This window comes from Typopeltis vanoorti, chromosome 8 (assembly GCF_054136105.1).
Source record: "Typopeltis vanoorti isolate ZY-2024b chromosome 8, IOZ_Tvanoo_1.0, whole genome shotgun sequence".
Taxonomy (NCBI): domain Eukaryota; kingdom Metazoa; phylum Arthropoda; class Arachnida; order Uropygi; family Thelyphonidae; genus Typopeltis; species Typopeltis vanoorti.
Window position 1 is genome coordinate 98,126,807 of NC_143556.1, and position 18,826 is coordinate 98,145,632.

At 34.3% G+C, this 18,826-nt stretch overlaps 1 protein-coding gene across 2 annotated transcripts in view; it reads right to left on the reverse strand.

Annotated features, from left to right (window-relative positions):
• Positions 1-18,826, reverse strand: part of eIF2Bbeta (eukaryotic translation initiation factor 2B subunit beta) — a 280,714-nt gene that overhangs the window by 68,528 nt on the left and 193,360 nt on the right. For both annotated transcript variants that reach the window (XM_090396840.1, XM_090396841.1), the window contains exon 10: positions 15,527-15,587. In XM_090396840.1, coding sequence (XP_090252966.1) covers positions 15,527-15,587 — 61 coding nt within the window. The remainder of the gene's footprint in view (positions 1-15,526; positions 15,588-18,826) is intronic.

Below are 18,826 nucleotides of genomic sequence, written 5' to 3' on the forward strand. Positions count from 1 at the left end.
ACCTTAGCAGAGAGATAGCGCCCAACTCAGGTGAGTACATGTAACTCACGTGGCAATAAGATCGAGACAACCAGAATCGAAACAAAGAAGGAAGGACGGAAGAAAACCGATAAAGAATAGATAAGTACTCTCACTTGTTCTAGCCCCTTTTGAGAATTGACTAACAGTGTTAAGAGAATGCATCTTAAAATTTGTAATGGAAGAAAGAGTGAAGAACTAAGATTTATGTAAATGACTATGCTTTTAAAATGAACTTTAAGAACTTTCAGTTAGAGAGAGATTCTGTCATAATTAATCTGTAATTAAGAATGTATTATATGTTGAGTTATTGAACTTGCTAACATTTTGAAGACAATGCATAATTGTTTTAAGAGTGAGAGGGTGAGAGAAAGGTAGAAGATTAAATTAGAATTGATAACTACTTTAACTTGTATGGCATTATATAATGAGTTTAATAAATATTTTGGTTCCATACTTACATGTGTTTCTGATCATGATGACTGACCCTTCATAAAACTTCGAACCTGTGATCGTGTGCGCGCAGGGATACCCCAATTGAAAATAGTAGGGCACCACTGCAAATAAAATAAGCCAGAGAACTCAAGACTTCTAAAAATTCAGTTAACATTATTAGTGGCACCTGATAATCTATGTTTATCCTAAGGGTTAAGTTTATCTCTAACTTTAAGACCCAGGCTGGCACAGATAAAAAATAAATTTTGCCTGAGTGACCAGGATAACTCATAGAATTCAGGGAACAGGTAATCTCTGGTGAGTGGCCCTTAAAAGGTTAAATTACGCAAGAAAAGGTATAAAAGAAGCGAGACATAACGATAAGACTAAAATTAATGAAGATCACACAACAATGACGCAACGACTTAACAAAGAGGTACATGCGATAGAATTTGATATAGTGGCAGAAATAGGAAAGGATAAATTTAATTATATTGCCTCGATATATCAATATCAGAGATATATGACGCGACAAATGGCGCAGCAGTCGATAGGATGTGTTTAATCAATTAAAAAGGAAGTAAATTAATCAAACACAGTGAAGTGGTGTCAGTCACATGAGAAGAAAATGAAATAACTAAATTTTGGATGGGAAAGTTTGGGTATTTTAAATAAATTTTGTAAGCAAAAGGATAAGTATGGCGCTAGCAACAAGCACAGAACTTAGTGACCCAGAATTTTTCAGAAGCATCAATCCCCAGCAAATTTTCCCTCAGTTTTCTGGTGAGGAGACCGACGATGTAAGGGCTTTCTTTGATTTTGTTGAAGAACTCAGAAAGATAGGAAGATGGAGTGACTTCCAGTTACTTATATTGCTTAGCAGTAAGCTAACTGGAAGAGCAAAGAGTTTTTTCTACTCTCTGCCCCTTCTGAAGGAAACAATGGACTACCAGAGATTCAAATCAATCCTTATCTCTCAATTTACAAAGGCCAAGAGCATAGGGCAGAATCTCTGGAAACTCCAGAAGATCATTCAGAAGGAGAAAGAATGTGTCTCAGACTACCACAACCAATTACTCAGTTTTGCGAATTCTTTGAGCGTACCTGATGATGAAAAACGCCATTTAGAGTGAGCTGTTTTTCAGCACTTCCGAGTTGGTCTGAGAAACGAGCTAAAGGAAGCAGCATATGCAAAGGGAATTGTGGATTTAAAAAAGTGCTATGATGCCATGATTGTAAAGGAGCAACTCCTTGGGGATATATATCCTTCTACAGTTCCGAGCCAAGTGAATTTATTCTCTTCACCACTGCTCCTTATAGCAGTGGTGAAGAGAATAAATGCCAGAATTCAACAAAGAAAGAGAACTGTCAGAAGTTACAAGAGAGTACCGAAAGAAATAAAAACCAAGCAGTTTGCAATATCACTACCGATACCTGCAAACCAAGCGAAATCTGCTCCCTGATTGAAAAGGAGGTAGAGAGATTACAGCAACCTCTTATACAATGGCTCGATCAAGTGGTAAACATGTTGACAATAAATAGCTCCAATGAACAGAAACCTCTGGAGTCACGAGAGAACAAGATCAGTGACCTAATCCATAAGGAAGTTCAGAGATTACAAAAACCGCTAATAGACAGAATTGAAGAAATGATGAAAAAGATAAGTGAATTGTCAGCAAAGTGTGGGTCGGACTCTCCTTTGTCCTCAGATGGAGAGGGTAGAAGAGGCTACTATCGAGAGAGATTCCTCTCACTTTTTCAACTCAATAAAGGCCAAAACCAGTCAAGGTGGGTAACAACTTCCCATAATGTATAACAATATAGATGTCTAAAGTGAAGAGTGTTTGGACAATATGATGTGATATCAATTGTGTACATATATAAGTAGCCTAGTTGTGAAGATATTTCATGTACATGATATTTTCAACACTTACTAGAGAACACAGTCATATAACCTTCCATGTCAAGTGTAAGAGAGCTAAGTAAAGGTATATATTGAAACAGGAAATTAATTTCCATAAACTACAAATCTCAAAAATAGATTCAGTCGATAATTGGCATTCAATTACAATACAATATGGCAAGTGAATGGTATTAACTTCAGAAGAATAATAATGGCAATACAAGTCAATAATGCAAATAAAGGAAGCTCAAGAAGCCACAGCTATAGTATCCAACACTACACAAGAATATAAATTTATTGAATGGAAGGCAATTTCAGTTAGAACGATGTGAGCAAATTTCAAAGTGGGAAATTGAACAATGAGGCTTATTTGTTCCTTTCGTTCCATAGAAGTTTCTAAGGGAAGTAGATGTTTTCAAGTCATTAGAGAGAGAGAGAGAGAGAGGGTAGCTAATATAAAGAGAGCAAGAAAATCTGGTTATTGTTGGAGATTTAAACAGCAGAGTATGAAATGAATATCAGACATAATGAAATGTTTCGGGAAAATCTGAAGAAAAGAGCAAAACTGATATTAATGCTAAATACTTGTTAATTTTCCATTAAGGACATGGAGTTGTTACTACAAAACATCATGTTCCAACATAAAAATATCACTAATTTCACAAAGCCGCACAAGAAATAAAAATTGTACTGAATATATTGTTGTTTATATTGATTTTTCCACTGGCTTGGCAATACAAGAATAGAACAGGCATTTGAAAAAGGAAGTGACAACCATTTAGAGATGTAATGCTACTGACTGGAAGTATATTAAAAATCCACTGCTCTTTCAAAGCAAATATCCGAATCTTAAAAAGGGTTTTCAAATTTTTAAGATTTCAAGTATTTGGTTTTGAAAGAACAATATATTTTTTAATATCCTTTCATTCAATATGTATAAAGGTTTTAAAAAGAATCAAATTCAAGCAGCTCTCAAAGTTGAACAGTAACAAATATACAACAGGCAACAAAATTAGAATAAAATACTGATTAATTCAGCTTGGAAGATATGTGCTGCAGGGACTGCTAAGATAGAAAACTTAGAACTTCATGGTAGACTTTAGAAGATCTGAAAGTTAAAAAATCATGAAAAGTGTAAGAGAGCCAAGCTATATTGACAGTATTTTATTATTATTATTTGCGACACCTCCAAGGAGTCCAAAGACACATTGTGAGAGGACACCTACTATACAACTCTCCATCTCTACCACTACACCCAACCTCTATTACCAATCATCTACATCAGTGCCATCTACTGCCCACCACCACAAGTAGTATTTTTTGTCTGTATGCAGGATGAAAAACCAGAGCTTCGGAGATAAAAAATCCTGCTACCTCCATATGAGATCGGCTAACTCACCTTCAGTTAAAAAAGTCCATATAAAGATTCCTCCCATCACAATGAGAATTGCATTTAGGCCTTTTCTAATTGAAGGGCGCAATGTACCGCTGTTCTTCCAACTGTGCTATGGAGGAGCTGTGACAGAACCTTGGTAAAAATACAGAAGTATTATGAATATGGAAAAATGTTCCTGGAAGCAAATGAAAAGGCTTGGAAACTGAGAGAGAGAGAGAGAGTACTGTAAAACAAATAAGAGATGAAAAGGGCAACATAAAAGCTGCAGGTATTTTGGCTGTCGTGAGAAATTATTTGGGAAAGACTTAAATGAGATAAGTAATGAAAGAACACTGAAATAAAAGAAAACACATAACCATAGTAAATAAACCTCACCAAGATTATATATTGTTAAATTACAAATACTTTCATTTATGTATCACAAACTACCTGCAATGTAGAAGAATATACAATGAAAAATTAAAACACAACAAATTAAAGCTATATGATAAACTACAGTTATGGAAGTGCCAGGCTGTAAACTACTATGAGGAAGGATCATAGTGTAAAAATTATGAAATACAGTTGCCAGTTATCATTGGCATGAGTAATCCATCATTAACATTAAGGTTGACATAATGTAAAAGAGCTTCAGTATTCTCTTTGAAGAAGTGTTCAAATCTGAGGATTTTTTTATGTAGCACTCACCTACAAAAAGTTTATTTGTAACCTATAGTACCTTTGTACTGTGGGTGGGTTAAGGATTTTTTTTAAATATATTTTTTATTGATTTTGTGTGTGTGTGTGTGTGTGTGTGTATATATATATATATATATTCATTTCTGTTTTAACTTGGTTGGGAAACTCTGGATTAGATACTAAACATGGAACTTTTTCAAGCCACTTCAGGCCTCCAATAAGTGGGGAGTGGCCTCACAAAGGGTGAAAAAAATTCACCTTCTATCTAAGTAGATGCTTCTGTGTAATAACTTGTTCAGCAAGATCCTGTGGATAATGTTTTAATCCCATGTTATGCAAGGCTGGATGATTTAACCAATAGGATATAAGAATTTTTTTTATGCATTACAAGTCTTGCCTTGCAGACCATGGGATGAGCAACATTCGCCACAGATCCTCTGGAATAATATAAAGCTGCTATGCAGACACTTCTACATATTTGAATGTCTCTTTGAAGAGAATGCTGGGTTCTAAGTTATTTCCAACCTTAACTTAATATGAATGATGGCCTTCACATGCCCAAAATTTGAGAAGTTGTTATTAGCAGTGTATTCATAATTTTTTTTTTAATTTTAGAATCCTAATAGTGTAATAGATTACAATCTAACACACTTGTGATTATACATGAGAAGATAAACATTGCACAACCCATGAAGTTTTAATCAGCTGTCTCAATCATTGTTTATTCTTCAACAATAAAGATGGCTTATGATATAAAAACAAATATCTGTGATTTAACAGTAAACTCTTAGCAAAATATCTTTACTAATATCTTTAATGTGCTTTATTTTATTTCATTGCATTTCCCACAGTTATTCATCCATAAAAAGTTATAGAATGTAGCACGAATGCAGCATAGCCATGGGAAAGGTGCCCAAGCAGTGGAAGGACTTAAGATAGTGGCGTTACATAAGGGTATTAGTAGAATGGAAGTATCAAACTATAGACCAGTTTGTATGTCATCAGGAGTGGTTAAGATTTGAAGAAATTAGTGAGGGATTGTTTACAGCATTGGGCAGATGAGGGTAATGTTATCTGTAAGAATCAAAATGGATTTGTTAAGGGGTGCTCTTGTTTTAGTCATCTGATTGCCTTTTACAATAAAGCAACAAGAGCAGTTGATGAGGAAAGGCATATTCTGCCCCCCCCCCTTTTTTTTTTTACAAAGGCATTTCATAGGGTGCCACATGATAAGCTAATGTTTAAGTTGCATCACATGGGTTTGGATGTGAGGTTAGTGAAGTGGATTGGCTGTCTGATGTATCAGAAAGTTGAATATGAGGGAGCAGTATCAAAGAAGCAAAAAAAAGTTATAAGTGGGTTCCCACAAGGCTTAGTATTGTGACCTGTATTGCTTTAACCTTTATATCAATGACATTGTCAGTGGATTGCAAGGGGATATTCAGTTGTTTGCAGATGATGTAAAGATGGGAAGGATTATAGTAATAGTGCAGATGTGGTAACCTTTCAAGAGAAACTGGACATATGGACAAATGAATGGAGGTGTCACTTCAAGGCAGCTAAATGTCAAGTGTTGAAGTTTGAGATACATTGATGGGACATTGCACACTCTGTTGGAGGAATGTACTGGAGGAAGTGGGGATGGCAAGAGATCTTGGGGTGATGATTGATAGAAACTTGAAATCAGGAAACATACTGTCAAGGTGATGAAGGTAACTCAGCGGGATTGATGCAATACTAAGATCGATGCTGACCAGCAAAATATATGAGTTGTCAAAAGGTTCTGTTGTATAAAGCCTTGATCAGACCACCCCTGGACTATCATGCTCAAATTTGGTCCCCAGGATTTGAGAGGGATAAATTAACCATTTAAAGAGAGCAGAAGCATATGACAAAAATAATATCAGGACTGTACAATGTTAATTATGAGGATAGACTGAGGGAATGTGGACTACAAAGTTTTGTAGGAAGAAGAGGTGATATGATTGAGACATTTAAATTATTGAGAGGTAGTTACAGGGGTAACTACCTCTCAGTAACTACAGGGTTGACTCTGGGATGTTCTTTCTTACCCCAGCTTTTTCATTTGCAATTCTTCATGCAAAATATATCCTACATGTTCTTTTGAAATGCCTATAGTCTCAGCAATTTCACATACTTTGACTAGTCGGTCATCCAATACCATATCGTGCACTTGATCGATGATTTCTAGTGTTGTTACACTTTTTGGATGTCTTCACGTGGACCATCTATCTTCAAGGCTGGTATGGCCATTTAAACTCGGCAGCCCATTTCTTAATTGTCAAAAATGAAAGAGAAGTGTGCCCCTAAACTTTTATGAACTATGAATGAATTTTTTTTGGTGTTAAACCGTCTTTTACAAAGAATTTTATAACAGCACAATACTGAATTTTATCCATTTCAAGGAATACAGACAACGCTTTTGCTTCAGACAGCTGTATATAAAAAAAAAAAACTACTTGATAGAGTGACTTGCAATTTCACATGGATGCTTATGACATATGTACCAACTTAGAAAAAAAAAAAAAAATCTTGCTGATGGTGTTGCCTTCTATGGTCAAGGCCGAGAACTTTTCAGACCACCCACATATATGATGCCAAAATAATTCTTATAAGAAAAAATTAATCCAGTATGAAATATTTAAAATTTTCATACTGATACAATATTTAAATTTTAGTACAGTCAACTCTCAATACAGTAAATTCATAGAGACAACAGGAACAGTTTGGAAATATATTAAAAAAAAAAAAAAAAAAAGGTACTAAGTTTCTAGGAACACAAATACGGGTAACCTCATATAACGTGGGACTTATACAATGCGGTTTTGATATAACGCAGTCTACAAATTGTAGTAACACTTGTTCAACGAGGTACTTATACAGCATGGCTTCAATATAAGATGCTCTACAAACTGTAGTAACCCTTTATCTTTTCATATATTTTTCAACGGGCGACTTAAAAATCAAATTTTATCTTCATGAAATTTGCGTCTGCTGTATTGTGCATGTAGTTATAAGTAGCGAATTTATATTAGGGGAAATACCCTTTAGCATGCATGTACATCAGTTGTTTACCATATAAAGTATTTATTGTTGAAAATTGTCTTCGTTTTCTGCCAGGAAAGCGCATTAAAAATCATAAGTGTGTTAATCTCAATTACATACAATATGTAACGCTTTTTTTATGTAAAAAAAAAAAAAATATTTTTATAGTAATGGCCACTTAGAGTGCTTTTGCAATATACGCATTTGTTAATAGGGATAAACCCACCCACTGTAAACTGCCAAGGTAACAATTGAACAAGACTGAAGATACATTTGGCTTCGATCAGGCCTATGAGACTCAACCTTTGCGAACTTCTTCATAAGTGCTCCAATCTCTTCAATAGTGAATCCTTTGCATACTGCTTTCTTCTATTCTCAAATGTACTCCAAGCATCCACATAATCCAATCCTTTTTCAATGCATTCTCAATCTCATGACATTCGCATAGATACTATTCTTTTTATTATCATCTAAAGAACAATCCTAGGAATATGAATGCAACTAAACAGTGAAATGCATGTTACAATGGAATCTTTTTGATATACAAAGTTATGAATTGCATGATAAACACTAAACTCAAGAAGAATTGTTAAACACACACATACACGCGCGTGCGCATATGGTTATATGCCTTTCCCCCCAAAGAATATGATGTGAACAGATTCCTCCTCTTTTCTTACTCTCTTGCCAACACTTGGTACTGATATACTATAGGTCTTGCAATCTTTCTTGTGTGGGTCAGATTAAAAAAATAAAAAATTTGGCTAATGTGGTTGTTGGGCTTTAACACTTTCTTTAAATATAAACATTGATATTAATAAACACTATTATGTAGTAGTTTGGTGTTATCTTATAGGCTTCTTGGCTAATGTTGTCAATTCCATGTTGACTGAGTATGAGACTTAACAAACTGAATATAGCTTTGATGTTCTGAAATCTTCTTTTTACCTCATCTTCCTGATGGACTAAAATAATGTAAGTTACAGGAACAAAGAGCTTGGTTCACTAGGCAACAATAACAGAGGCAAGAAAATGAATTGGATTACATTCAAAAACAGTGTATGAAAATAAAGTAAAGACTTCAAAGTGCTTTTCATTGTATTTTATGAAATATATCTTTTGGGTATGGAGCAATCGCAATGGAGGCATTACTTTCGGAATGCCTCTTACAGGTTATAGTGCATACAGCAGTCAGTGAAAACAAGCACGATCATTGAGCCCATCACTGATTTTTGAATCTATTTATATGCTGTTCTGAGAATAAAGTACCCTATCATATATGGCCATTTTCAGCAAAGAGATCAACAACTGTCTGTTTGAAATGACTTAGTATTGCATAGGATACAAAGTCTGATAAATCAGGTCATGTCCAACATACAATCTCTTCCAGTCACAGAGCACTTTGTTAGTAACTAAACGCACTTTCAGAGAAAGTTACAAGACTGTACCATGCAAAAAATTGTTGGTATAAGTGAGACATGGTTGAACGAGGATGACGCTGACAGGAACAGAAATGAGGGATATGTAGTCTTTTGTGAGAACAAGCAAAGCAAAAAGGGAGGAGGAATGTTAATGGCAGAGGAGTCATGTCCATCTAGGGGTGGATTTTGTTGCAAATGAAGTGTCATATCTTTCTAAAGTTGATAAAAGTGACCATGAAGTGATCACGTGGGTGGTTGTCAGCTATATCACCTTTTGTGAGAAAGAGTTATATGTGGAACACTATAAGGCAAGGGGTAATTATGGCAAACTCAGGAGGTGGCTTGCAGTGATATCATGGAATAAGGATTTGAATGGGAAGGAACTTCCTTCCAGATATTTCCTGAATAGAGACTGTTTGGTCTCTATCCAGGATGTATCTCACAGAGGCAGTGACTGAATGTATTCCAAAAGTCAGGAGATTAAATAAGATAGGTGTAAAATGGTGATTGAAGAGGTGAAGCATGCAATCTGGAAGAAAAAGGCATTGTGGAGGAGGCACAAGACGAGTGGAGATAATCAGCTACATGAGGAATACAAAGAGCAAGGAAGGTGACTCACTCAGTAATGGTAGTAAAAGAGCAGTAATTTGCAAATAGCACTAAAAGAAATCCTAGGAAGTTTTTCAATATGTAGAATGGCCAGTAGACGGAAGAATGATCATGGGAAGATGATGGTCAGTAATAACTAGAGAATGATAAATACTCTGTACACTACAGTAAAGGTGTTTATTGCAAAGTTCATTAAGGTATTCCATCCTTGTGATTGTAACATAATGCAGAACTTGGGAGCATTGAGAATGGAGAGGAACCAATGATGGCGAGTGAGGAAGAGGTATATGTGGAATTGAGTAAACTTGATGTCAACAAGGCCATGGGATTGATGGTATACCATAGTCTTGAGGGAATGTTCCAGGGAGTTAACAACAGCTTTAATTTACATTTCTAACATGACTCTTAGATTAGCCCAGGTTCCAAAGGAGTGGAAAGATGGCAAAATTGTTCCGCTTTATAAAGGGAGTGATAAGACTAAGGCTTTGAATTATAGAGCAATCTGCTTGTTTAGAGTTGTGGTCAAAGTGTTTGAGAAATTAGTAAGGACAAGAATTCAAAACTGGATGGACAGCAGTAGAATTCTCTTTAGTGGATAGCATGGTTTGATAAAGGAAGATTGTGTTTTAGCTATCTGCTTACTTATTATAACAAAGTGATGAACATATTGGACGAGGGGGATACATATACAGCAGTATATTTAGATTTTGATTAGATTGTCATATGACCAACTAGTAGTTAAATTGGAACAGAGAGGATTGGATAACAGATTAGTCAATTAGATTGGAGATGGGCTGTCTGACAGGTATCAGCAGGTTGTGTATGGGGAGTGATATTTCAGAAGCAGGCCACTGGTGGTGTGCCCCAGGGTTCTGTTTTGGGGCCACTGTTGTTTAATATTTATGTAAATGACATTGTAAAGAGATACATGATGGTATTCAGTTGTTTGCAGATGATGCAAAATGGGAAAAGTTATGAGAAGTAGAGCAGAGGTAGCTTTGCAAGAGGACCTAAATAGACTATCTGATTGGGCGAGTGTGGGGGATATCAATGTAATGTTGCAAAGAGCAAAGCTTTAAAATTTGGGAAGCAAAGATGGAATGCAGAGTATAAGATTGGTGGGGATATTTTAGAGGAAATGGATGAGATGAAAGATTTGGGGTTTATGGTGGATAGGGACATTTTGCTAAAAATGTGAGGACAACACAGCAGATTATGGGAATGATGCAGAAAACACTGATGTGTAGAAGTAAAGATGTTTTGATTCCACTGATGAGATGTGATCAAGCCATATATGGATTAATGTGCACAGATTTGGTTGCCAGGTTTTCAAAAGGATGATGAGATGTTGGAAAGGGATCAGAGATGATTGACTAAGTTGATTTCTGGTCTCTGGAATGTGGAATATGAGGGACAGATTGAGAGAATGCAAATTACAAAGTCTAGTGGACAGAAGGAAGAGAGGAGACTTGATCAAGATGTATAAGTTGGGAAGGGATAATTACCAGATTAGGATTGGTGAGATTTTTCAAAGAATATCTAGAGATGCGGGTAGAATAAGATGGGTATGAGCAAGGAAGTGAGGAGAAGATTTTTTGCATGGACAGTGGTGGGTGATTGGAATGCACTGTCTGAGAGTGTGGTGAGTGCCTTTAAGTTGAAGTATGATGAGCTGTCCATTCGAGTGGAACCTCACTCCATGGAGGTCTGTTGATAATAATAAAAATCAAACTGAATGATTATTTGATATTTTCTCAGTTCTGGTTAGCAATCTCATTATAAACCCAAAACAGTTATCAATTTAATATTTATATTATTTGTAATATACTTAACTGCTCGTATACCTACTGGACTTTAGTAATGGTCTGACCAAACAATCCTTTGACCCACTGAAACATGCACAACAGGTTTCTGACTTTTAATCCTGCAAGTTTCTGTATTTCAGCTTTTAATTCTGCATGTTTGATTCCTACTTGTTTATAACCATTTCTGCACTAAGAGTGGCCATGAAGCAGGGCTTAAAACTTTGCTTATAAATTAAAGCAATGATTAAGTTATACTGGTTTATTATTATTTTTTAATCATGTCCTTAGATATCTATTAATTTTCAATAATTTCACCATAAGAAATGCATATAATAGAGATCTGAGCAAAGTGATGTATCATACCATTTGAACCAAAACTGAATATGTCTGATGTATGTTAATAAAAATTCCCAATATTAAATTACATCAAATCTATCATTAAGTTCAAGTAAAGAATTGCTACCAATATGGGAGAACATGCATACTTATAAGGTATTCTCTTAATCATCCAGTGAGGGTAAAGAATATTGGTAACTCATGGAAAGTTTGTGAATATATACAATTTGATGGAAAAAAATGAAATCTACCATACCCATTGTTTTAAAGGAACATGTGTATTAGACATATTTATAGGTACTTATATGGCTTAGATATGAGGAGAAGATAGAATTTTATAGGAACAATTACAAAAGTTTGTAGACTTAAAAAAAAATGAACAATTAACAGTAATCATTTCCAAAATGTGGAGATGGTATACAGTCAGAGCAGTTAAGGTTCAGATGATTTCGAAGCATTTTTACTTGTCAGAATGAAGAATCTTTGTCTGGTTCCAAATAACTCTGTGCCTAGTGTCATTAGCATGAAAAGAAAGGCCAAACCTGTTGGATTCCAAAAATGAAATATAGTTTTGAAGTTACAAAGAAGAGTAGCCAGTCTGTCCAAAGTAGCAAAGTTAACATGAGCAGGGGATTTGATAGACATCTGGTAAGTAGATAGGTGGGAATATAATCTTTGTAGATGGTAAGAAAGGGGGCAGTTTTGGAGTGGTTTGTAGGAAGCATACAGATTGAATTTGCAAAGCTGTGCTATTTTTTTAGATGTTCCTTTAAAGTAGGGTATTGAACTTCTTTTCACATTCAGACTGTTCATTCCAGCAGGCTCAAATTTGATATCTTTTCCTTGAAACATTACAAAATTTTCCGAAGCTGAACCCTTCTGATTGCAAATCACTCACCAAGTTTTGGGAAGTGATTACTATTAATTATTCATTTTTTTTTTTAAATCGGTAGAAACTTTTACAATTGTTCCTTTGAACACTCTAAAAATGTAACCTCATGAATGCAGTTACAATTGCAACAAGAGCTAGTAAGCAGATGCTACATGACTCAGACTCATTTTCATGATTCATGTTACACTGGATGAAGAGTTCATTAAAAAAAAATTCTACACCATTTCTGTTGTTGTTGTTGTTGTCTTGTCCTTTGAAGAGTCTTAGATGTTTCCGTGCGCTCCTCGTACTGCTTTGGCTATGTCTGTGATTTTGTTTGTATAGAGCTGTTGTTCAGGATTAGGATCTATTTCTTGCAAGGCTGCTGTAATTGCTGGACAGGTAAAGATGTGAGTGGGTGTCAGTTCCGTATTGGGGCAGTTGTTGCAGTTTCTATATGTTCTCACACCATTTCTGTTCAAGTCATATAAGTATCTATTAACATGCCACTGTTATGTCCATGTGTCATTCATTTAATCATCATCTGCAAATTCCTCAGTGTTATTAATATGATATTACAGGATATTAACATGACAGTAGTACATGAAAAAGTTACATCATTATCAATTTCCTATCGACAATTTTTCTCCAAATCAGTCATCTGTGAAGGCTCCAATATTATTAGATCTTATATTTCTGTTTTCTAAGGCTGTTTAGACTATATCACTCCACATAGATCTTGATCTTCTTCTGAAAGAACACATGTTTTGCCGTTTCCTCATCCACTCTGTTTAAGTAACTACACACTACTTAAGACTAGTTCTGCTAACACATTCCTGAATGCTAACAATGCCAAGTTCTTTCCTAATATCTCCATTTTCAATGTGATGCTACCATGGATGCCATCTGTTGACTCCATTAATCTTTTTCAGAACTCTCATAATAGAGGTCTCCAGTTTTTATTTCTAACCCAGCTCTCAGATCCATAAGTTAAAATTGGTTTGAAACCTGTCTTATGTACAGCTACTTTAGTGTTTTGACTAATTTCTCTTTTATTCCATATAAATTTATTCAGCTGACTTCCAACCATACCAGTTTTGCTAATTCTATGTTTATTTCCATATTTAATGTGCTATCCTCACTAAAAATTGTGCCTAAATAGCTGAAATGCTTTACTTGTTCTTTATGTTCTCTGTTTGGGATGCAATTGATGTTTTTGATTTTTCTGCCTATTTTCAGTGTCTTTGTTTTGTCACTGCTGATTTTCATACCAAATTTATTACAGCTGTTATTCAGTTTAGTCAGAGAATCCTGGAGACTGTTCTTATTCTCCAATTCTAATATCGGGTTTAATACCACTTATCTTCACAATATGATTCATACAGATGATGAATAACAGTGGAAATAATGTGCATCCGTGTCTCACACCTGATTTAACATCAAACCATTTTCCTGTGTGCCTCTTTCAATTCTAACTTCTAACTCAAATACAGACTAAGTATTGCTTGATATAATATCCTATTTACATATAACTGTAGTGTTTTGAACAGTTTTTTGCTTGGTACCTTGTCATATGCCTTTTCCAGATTTACAAAACTTAAATACAGATTCTTGTTATGTATCCATAATTTCTCAACTATTTGCCTTAAAGTGAAAATATGATCCTGACAACCTCTATTTTGCATGATTCCAGCTTGTTCTTCTCTAACCTTCCCTTTCATAATTTTTGTCAGCTGTTTCTCTTGCATAAATCTTACTAGGGGAAAGTTCTCTGTAATTTTTACATTTAGTTTTATTTCCCTTTTTATAGATGGGTACTATGAGAGCTCTATTCAAATCATCTGGAATTCTAACCTGTGATCAAGGCCTCTTAATTACACAATGTAGCCACTGTAAAACTTTTATACCTCCATATTTGAACATTTGTGGTCAAATATCATCTACTCCAGCTGCTTGTCCACATCTTTTTCTATTTCAAGTATTGATATATATTCCTGATTGCAAGCTTGTTGAGTGTTTTCTACCACCATACCATCACTAGTTATTTCATTTGATAATCTTTCAAAGTAATTACTCCAGACATCTACGATATCTCCAGTTTTCATGTCACCTAAATCATCTCTGATTCTTTTTCAGTACTTTTGCCTCTGTACTGAAAAGCTGGCAAAATATTCTGAAGGCTATTGAAAAAGCCTTCAGAATATTTTGCCACCTTAATGTCCTTACAGACAACCTTACCACATGACTTTTGGCTGAATCAGTCATTGTTTTCTTCAGGATTTGTCACCAAACTCCAAGGTTTGGTTGTTGTTTTCAAACCCTTTTATTTTTTTCTTGAATAATGTTTGTGTATTTCAGTGTACGGTTCACTTGTGAAACCTGACTGATATAATCAGTATATAAAAACCACGATGCATATACTTAAACACATTACATAAATATGATATATGATAACACAGAAATATTAAAAGTTATGTTTCCTTTAAAATAAGTAAAAATAAGACAAGTAATTAAGTTAAGGGGATAATAAATCCCTCATTATTTTAAAGCCGGATAAGAAACTCGGAGATCGAAATCTAAAAGTTTCATGCCGAAAAACTTTCGGCGAGTCCAAGTGTAAGTCAACACCTGGTAGTACAATACTAGGGTAACTCGGAGCAAAGGTGGAGCAAGCTCCATCACTATCCTTAATATTTTCTCATAATGTAAAACGCAGCTCCTAGGAGATGTATTACTGTTTTACATTATGAGGAAGATCACTACCCAGACTGGTTTCGACCTTTATTGAGGTCTCATCAGTGAGTAGGTAGACCTGGATAATACCAAGATTTAAGTGAACCAAACTTACATACCTTTACTATACGAATTGCCAGAAAGGTGAAGGTGTACCCATATATTATTACTACGATAAAGAGCCAAGAGGCTATTTTTTATCTGGCGACGTAAATTAAGTTAAGGGGATAATAAGACGAATAATCTTGCACTTACTGGTATAGAATATCGCTTCGCTGCTAAACCAACAGTGTGACTTCCACAAGTAGCTTTTAATCTAGGAGAGGAAACAATTAATAATATAACAACTAAATAAATAAATACATACACACAGACCTATCTAAATGCTTATAATAAGGTATATGACAAAAAAAAAAAAAAAAAAAATGGGTCACTTGATAGTAAATTAAATAAGGTAGATTACAGCCCACTGAGTGGCCAAAACTTAGGAAGAGGAAGTGAGGTGACACAGGCAGGGTATTGATGTGTTGTGTGCTGTAGTACAATTAATATACATCAGAACTTTGTAGTCAATGAAAAGGAAGACATCAAATTCATGAAACCTAAAGAAAGCCTCAAAGGGCATCCTTAAAATATGCAATCAAGAGGAATCAAAAATTATAGTTATGCTATAAGTCATATAAGTCTATTAACAGAGAATATGAAATATGTTATAAAGTTAGTCATATGCTGTCCAACAATAAAGTTAGAACACTATCCTAACAAATATCTGTATATGAAAAATTATCTTTAATCATGGTGATAACTATGTGAATTATTGTGCTTTTCCTAGCCTTCAAAAACTAAGAAAATTATTTTCTGTCAAGTTGTTTGATTAATTGTTAATTAATTAGCTAATTAATCCAAAGTAAAAATAATGTTCAAAGGAGAAATCAAGTAAGAGTTAAACAGTGATAGATAATATTAGAAAAATAAATACTTTCAGATACATAGGATGTGATTATCATATGAAGATAAAAGAGATGTAGATATTAAAAAAAAATTAAACTATTCCTGTCTAAACCAATTTTATTTTATTATGGAAGCAAAACATGGACCATAATAATGAAAGATGAAAAACAAATTCTAACAGCAGAAATGAAATTTCTCAGAACAGCTGGACGGAATCATAAATTAAAGATGTCAAGAAATTATATTCTTGGTTTAATCCTTTATCCAAGTGTAAGCAAATAAAGTTTCCATGTGAAGTAACTTAATGACTGGGAAACTTGCATATAGAAGCCAATGACACCCCCATATCACCTGCCCTAGTATCCCATGATACAAAGCACATATTCTTACATACAAGTATAATGCTATATATTATGGGAAGGATCACAACCCAGACTGGTTTTGATCCCTATTGAGGTCCCATCATTGGGAGCCAAAATCAGAAGTGATACCATGGCTGAAGTAATGCAGAAGTCATATTTCCATATACAAGTAGACAAAAGTTGTCCCACACCTTATTACTAAAATACTCTGGATTAGAGATAGATGTTGAAAGTTTTTCAACTTGATTATACTATAAATTAAAGATGCCAAGAAATTATATTCTTGGTTTAATTCTTCATCCAAGTGTAAGCAAAAAAAGTTTGCACATGAAGTAACTTTGTGACTGGGCAGAAGTCAATAGGGGTTGAAACTGGTCTGGGTTGTGACCCTTCCAATAATGCATAACATTATACTTGTCTGTAAGGATGTGTGCTTTGCATTAGGAGATACTAGGGCAGGTAATGTGAGGGTCATTGGCCTCTATATGGATATTCTTATGGACATGGCTTAATATAGTGGTCTAGACATGAAGTTACTTCAAGCATAAACTTCGTTTGCTAACACTTGGATAAAGGATTAAACCAAGAATATAATTTCTTGAAATCTTTAATTTATAGTACAATGAAGTGGAAAAACTTAAACAAATGAAGAAATTTTACAATTTCAGAATATAAAACCAATCAATCATTACATAAGAAAATATAAACAAAAATGGATAGAACATCCAAATCAAATGGACAACAGCAGACTGCCAAACATACAGATATAAAATAAATTGAAAATGAAGAAGAACTGGAAGACCAAGAAAGCAATGGCATAAGACAGGGGACAGGCCACATGGCTTAAAATCCATGATAGGCGGAATATGTTGTTTAATTAAAAGGATGCCATTTTTTTGGATATTATAGAGCCTTAATGTCTGATTCAATAAATTTTGAGAAAAATCTTTTCTTTCTTTCTTTCTTTTTTTTTTTTTTAAATTTCAATAATTATTAAAAAAATATGCAATGATTTAGACTAATTTCCAGCAATGCCAATTATGTGAATCTAAAATCGAGGCTTGCACCCTAGCACACACACTATTTTCCTAGCAGTAAATGCAACTTTATACAGCATTTCTGATGCTTATGTAGAGTATTATATGATATGATGAGGACACAAACTAACACTAACATCAATGCCTCAGTTTTTACTATGAACTCTCAATAGATGTACAGGATAGACACTATGACAGTACTACACAATTAAGTTTACACTATTACTACTAGCTCAGTATCAACAATTTTCTTACAAATTTATCTGTTGTTTGACTAGACTGGACCAGACCAGACACTACACTATGCTCATATATTCTTGCATGCTGAGTTTTTCTCAGAACTCTTACATTTCTAGTCTCTCTCTTTGATCACTTGTTTTTCCTTCTAATCCAACTTTCATATTCATATGATTAAAATTGATTAGAACTAGCATTTTGTCTAATTTCTGATTTATTCCATATAAATTTATTCAATTGCTCCCCACCATAGCTGCTTTGTTTATTCTATTTCTGTATTTTAATTACCATCTATACTATAACTTGTGTCCAAATAGCTGAGAAGTTTTACTTGTTACTACTGCACACTTTTTGCCTTTATACTGCTGGTTATCACAGCAAATTTATTGAGCAAGTATTCAATTTAGATAGAATGCTGAAGTCTTCTAGTAGATTTATTTAGAAATATAACATCTGTATAAAAAAAAAAAAGAATTTAATATTCTGATATCATGTTTAATGCTGCATTTCTTCAGAACACGATCTGTATAGATGATGAATAATTAGTGGGGATATTGTGCACCCTTGTCTTACACCTAATTTTACATTAAACCCTCTTTCTGTGTATCTTGTACTTCTAAATTATGATTTTACAAATTGAGCACGGACTAATTACTGCCAAATAATTTGCAATCTGTCCTATATAAACTATGTTTTCAATTTTTTTTTTTTTTTTTTTTTTTTTTCCATGCTAACTTCCTATATTCCAAGATCTACAAAAATTCTCAAAATTTCTTTTCAACAATTTTTTTTAGCCCCTCCTTAAGCATAAATCTTCCTTGGAATACTCATAAAAGTACTAAGCTGTAATTCTCACACATTTACATACTGCTAAAATCTCTACTCTCACAATCTAATCATAGATGAATTTGATCTTCTAGTATAGCTTTCCTATTTGAGCATTTCTGGCATGCTGTAATGAAGATTTC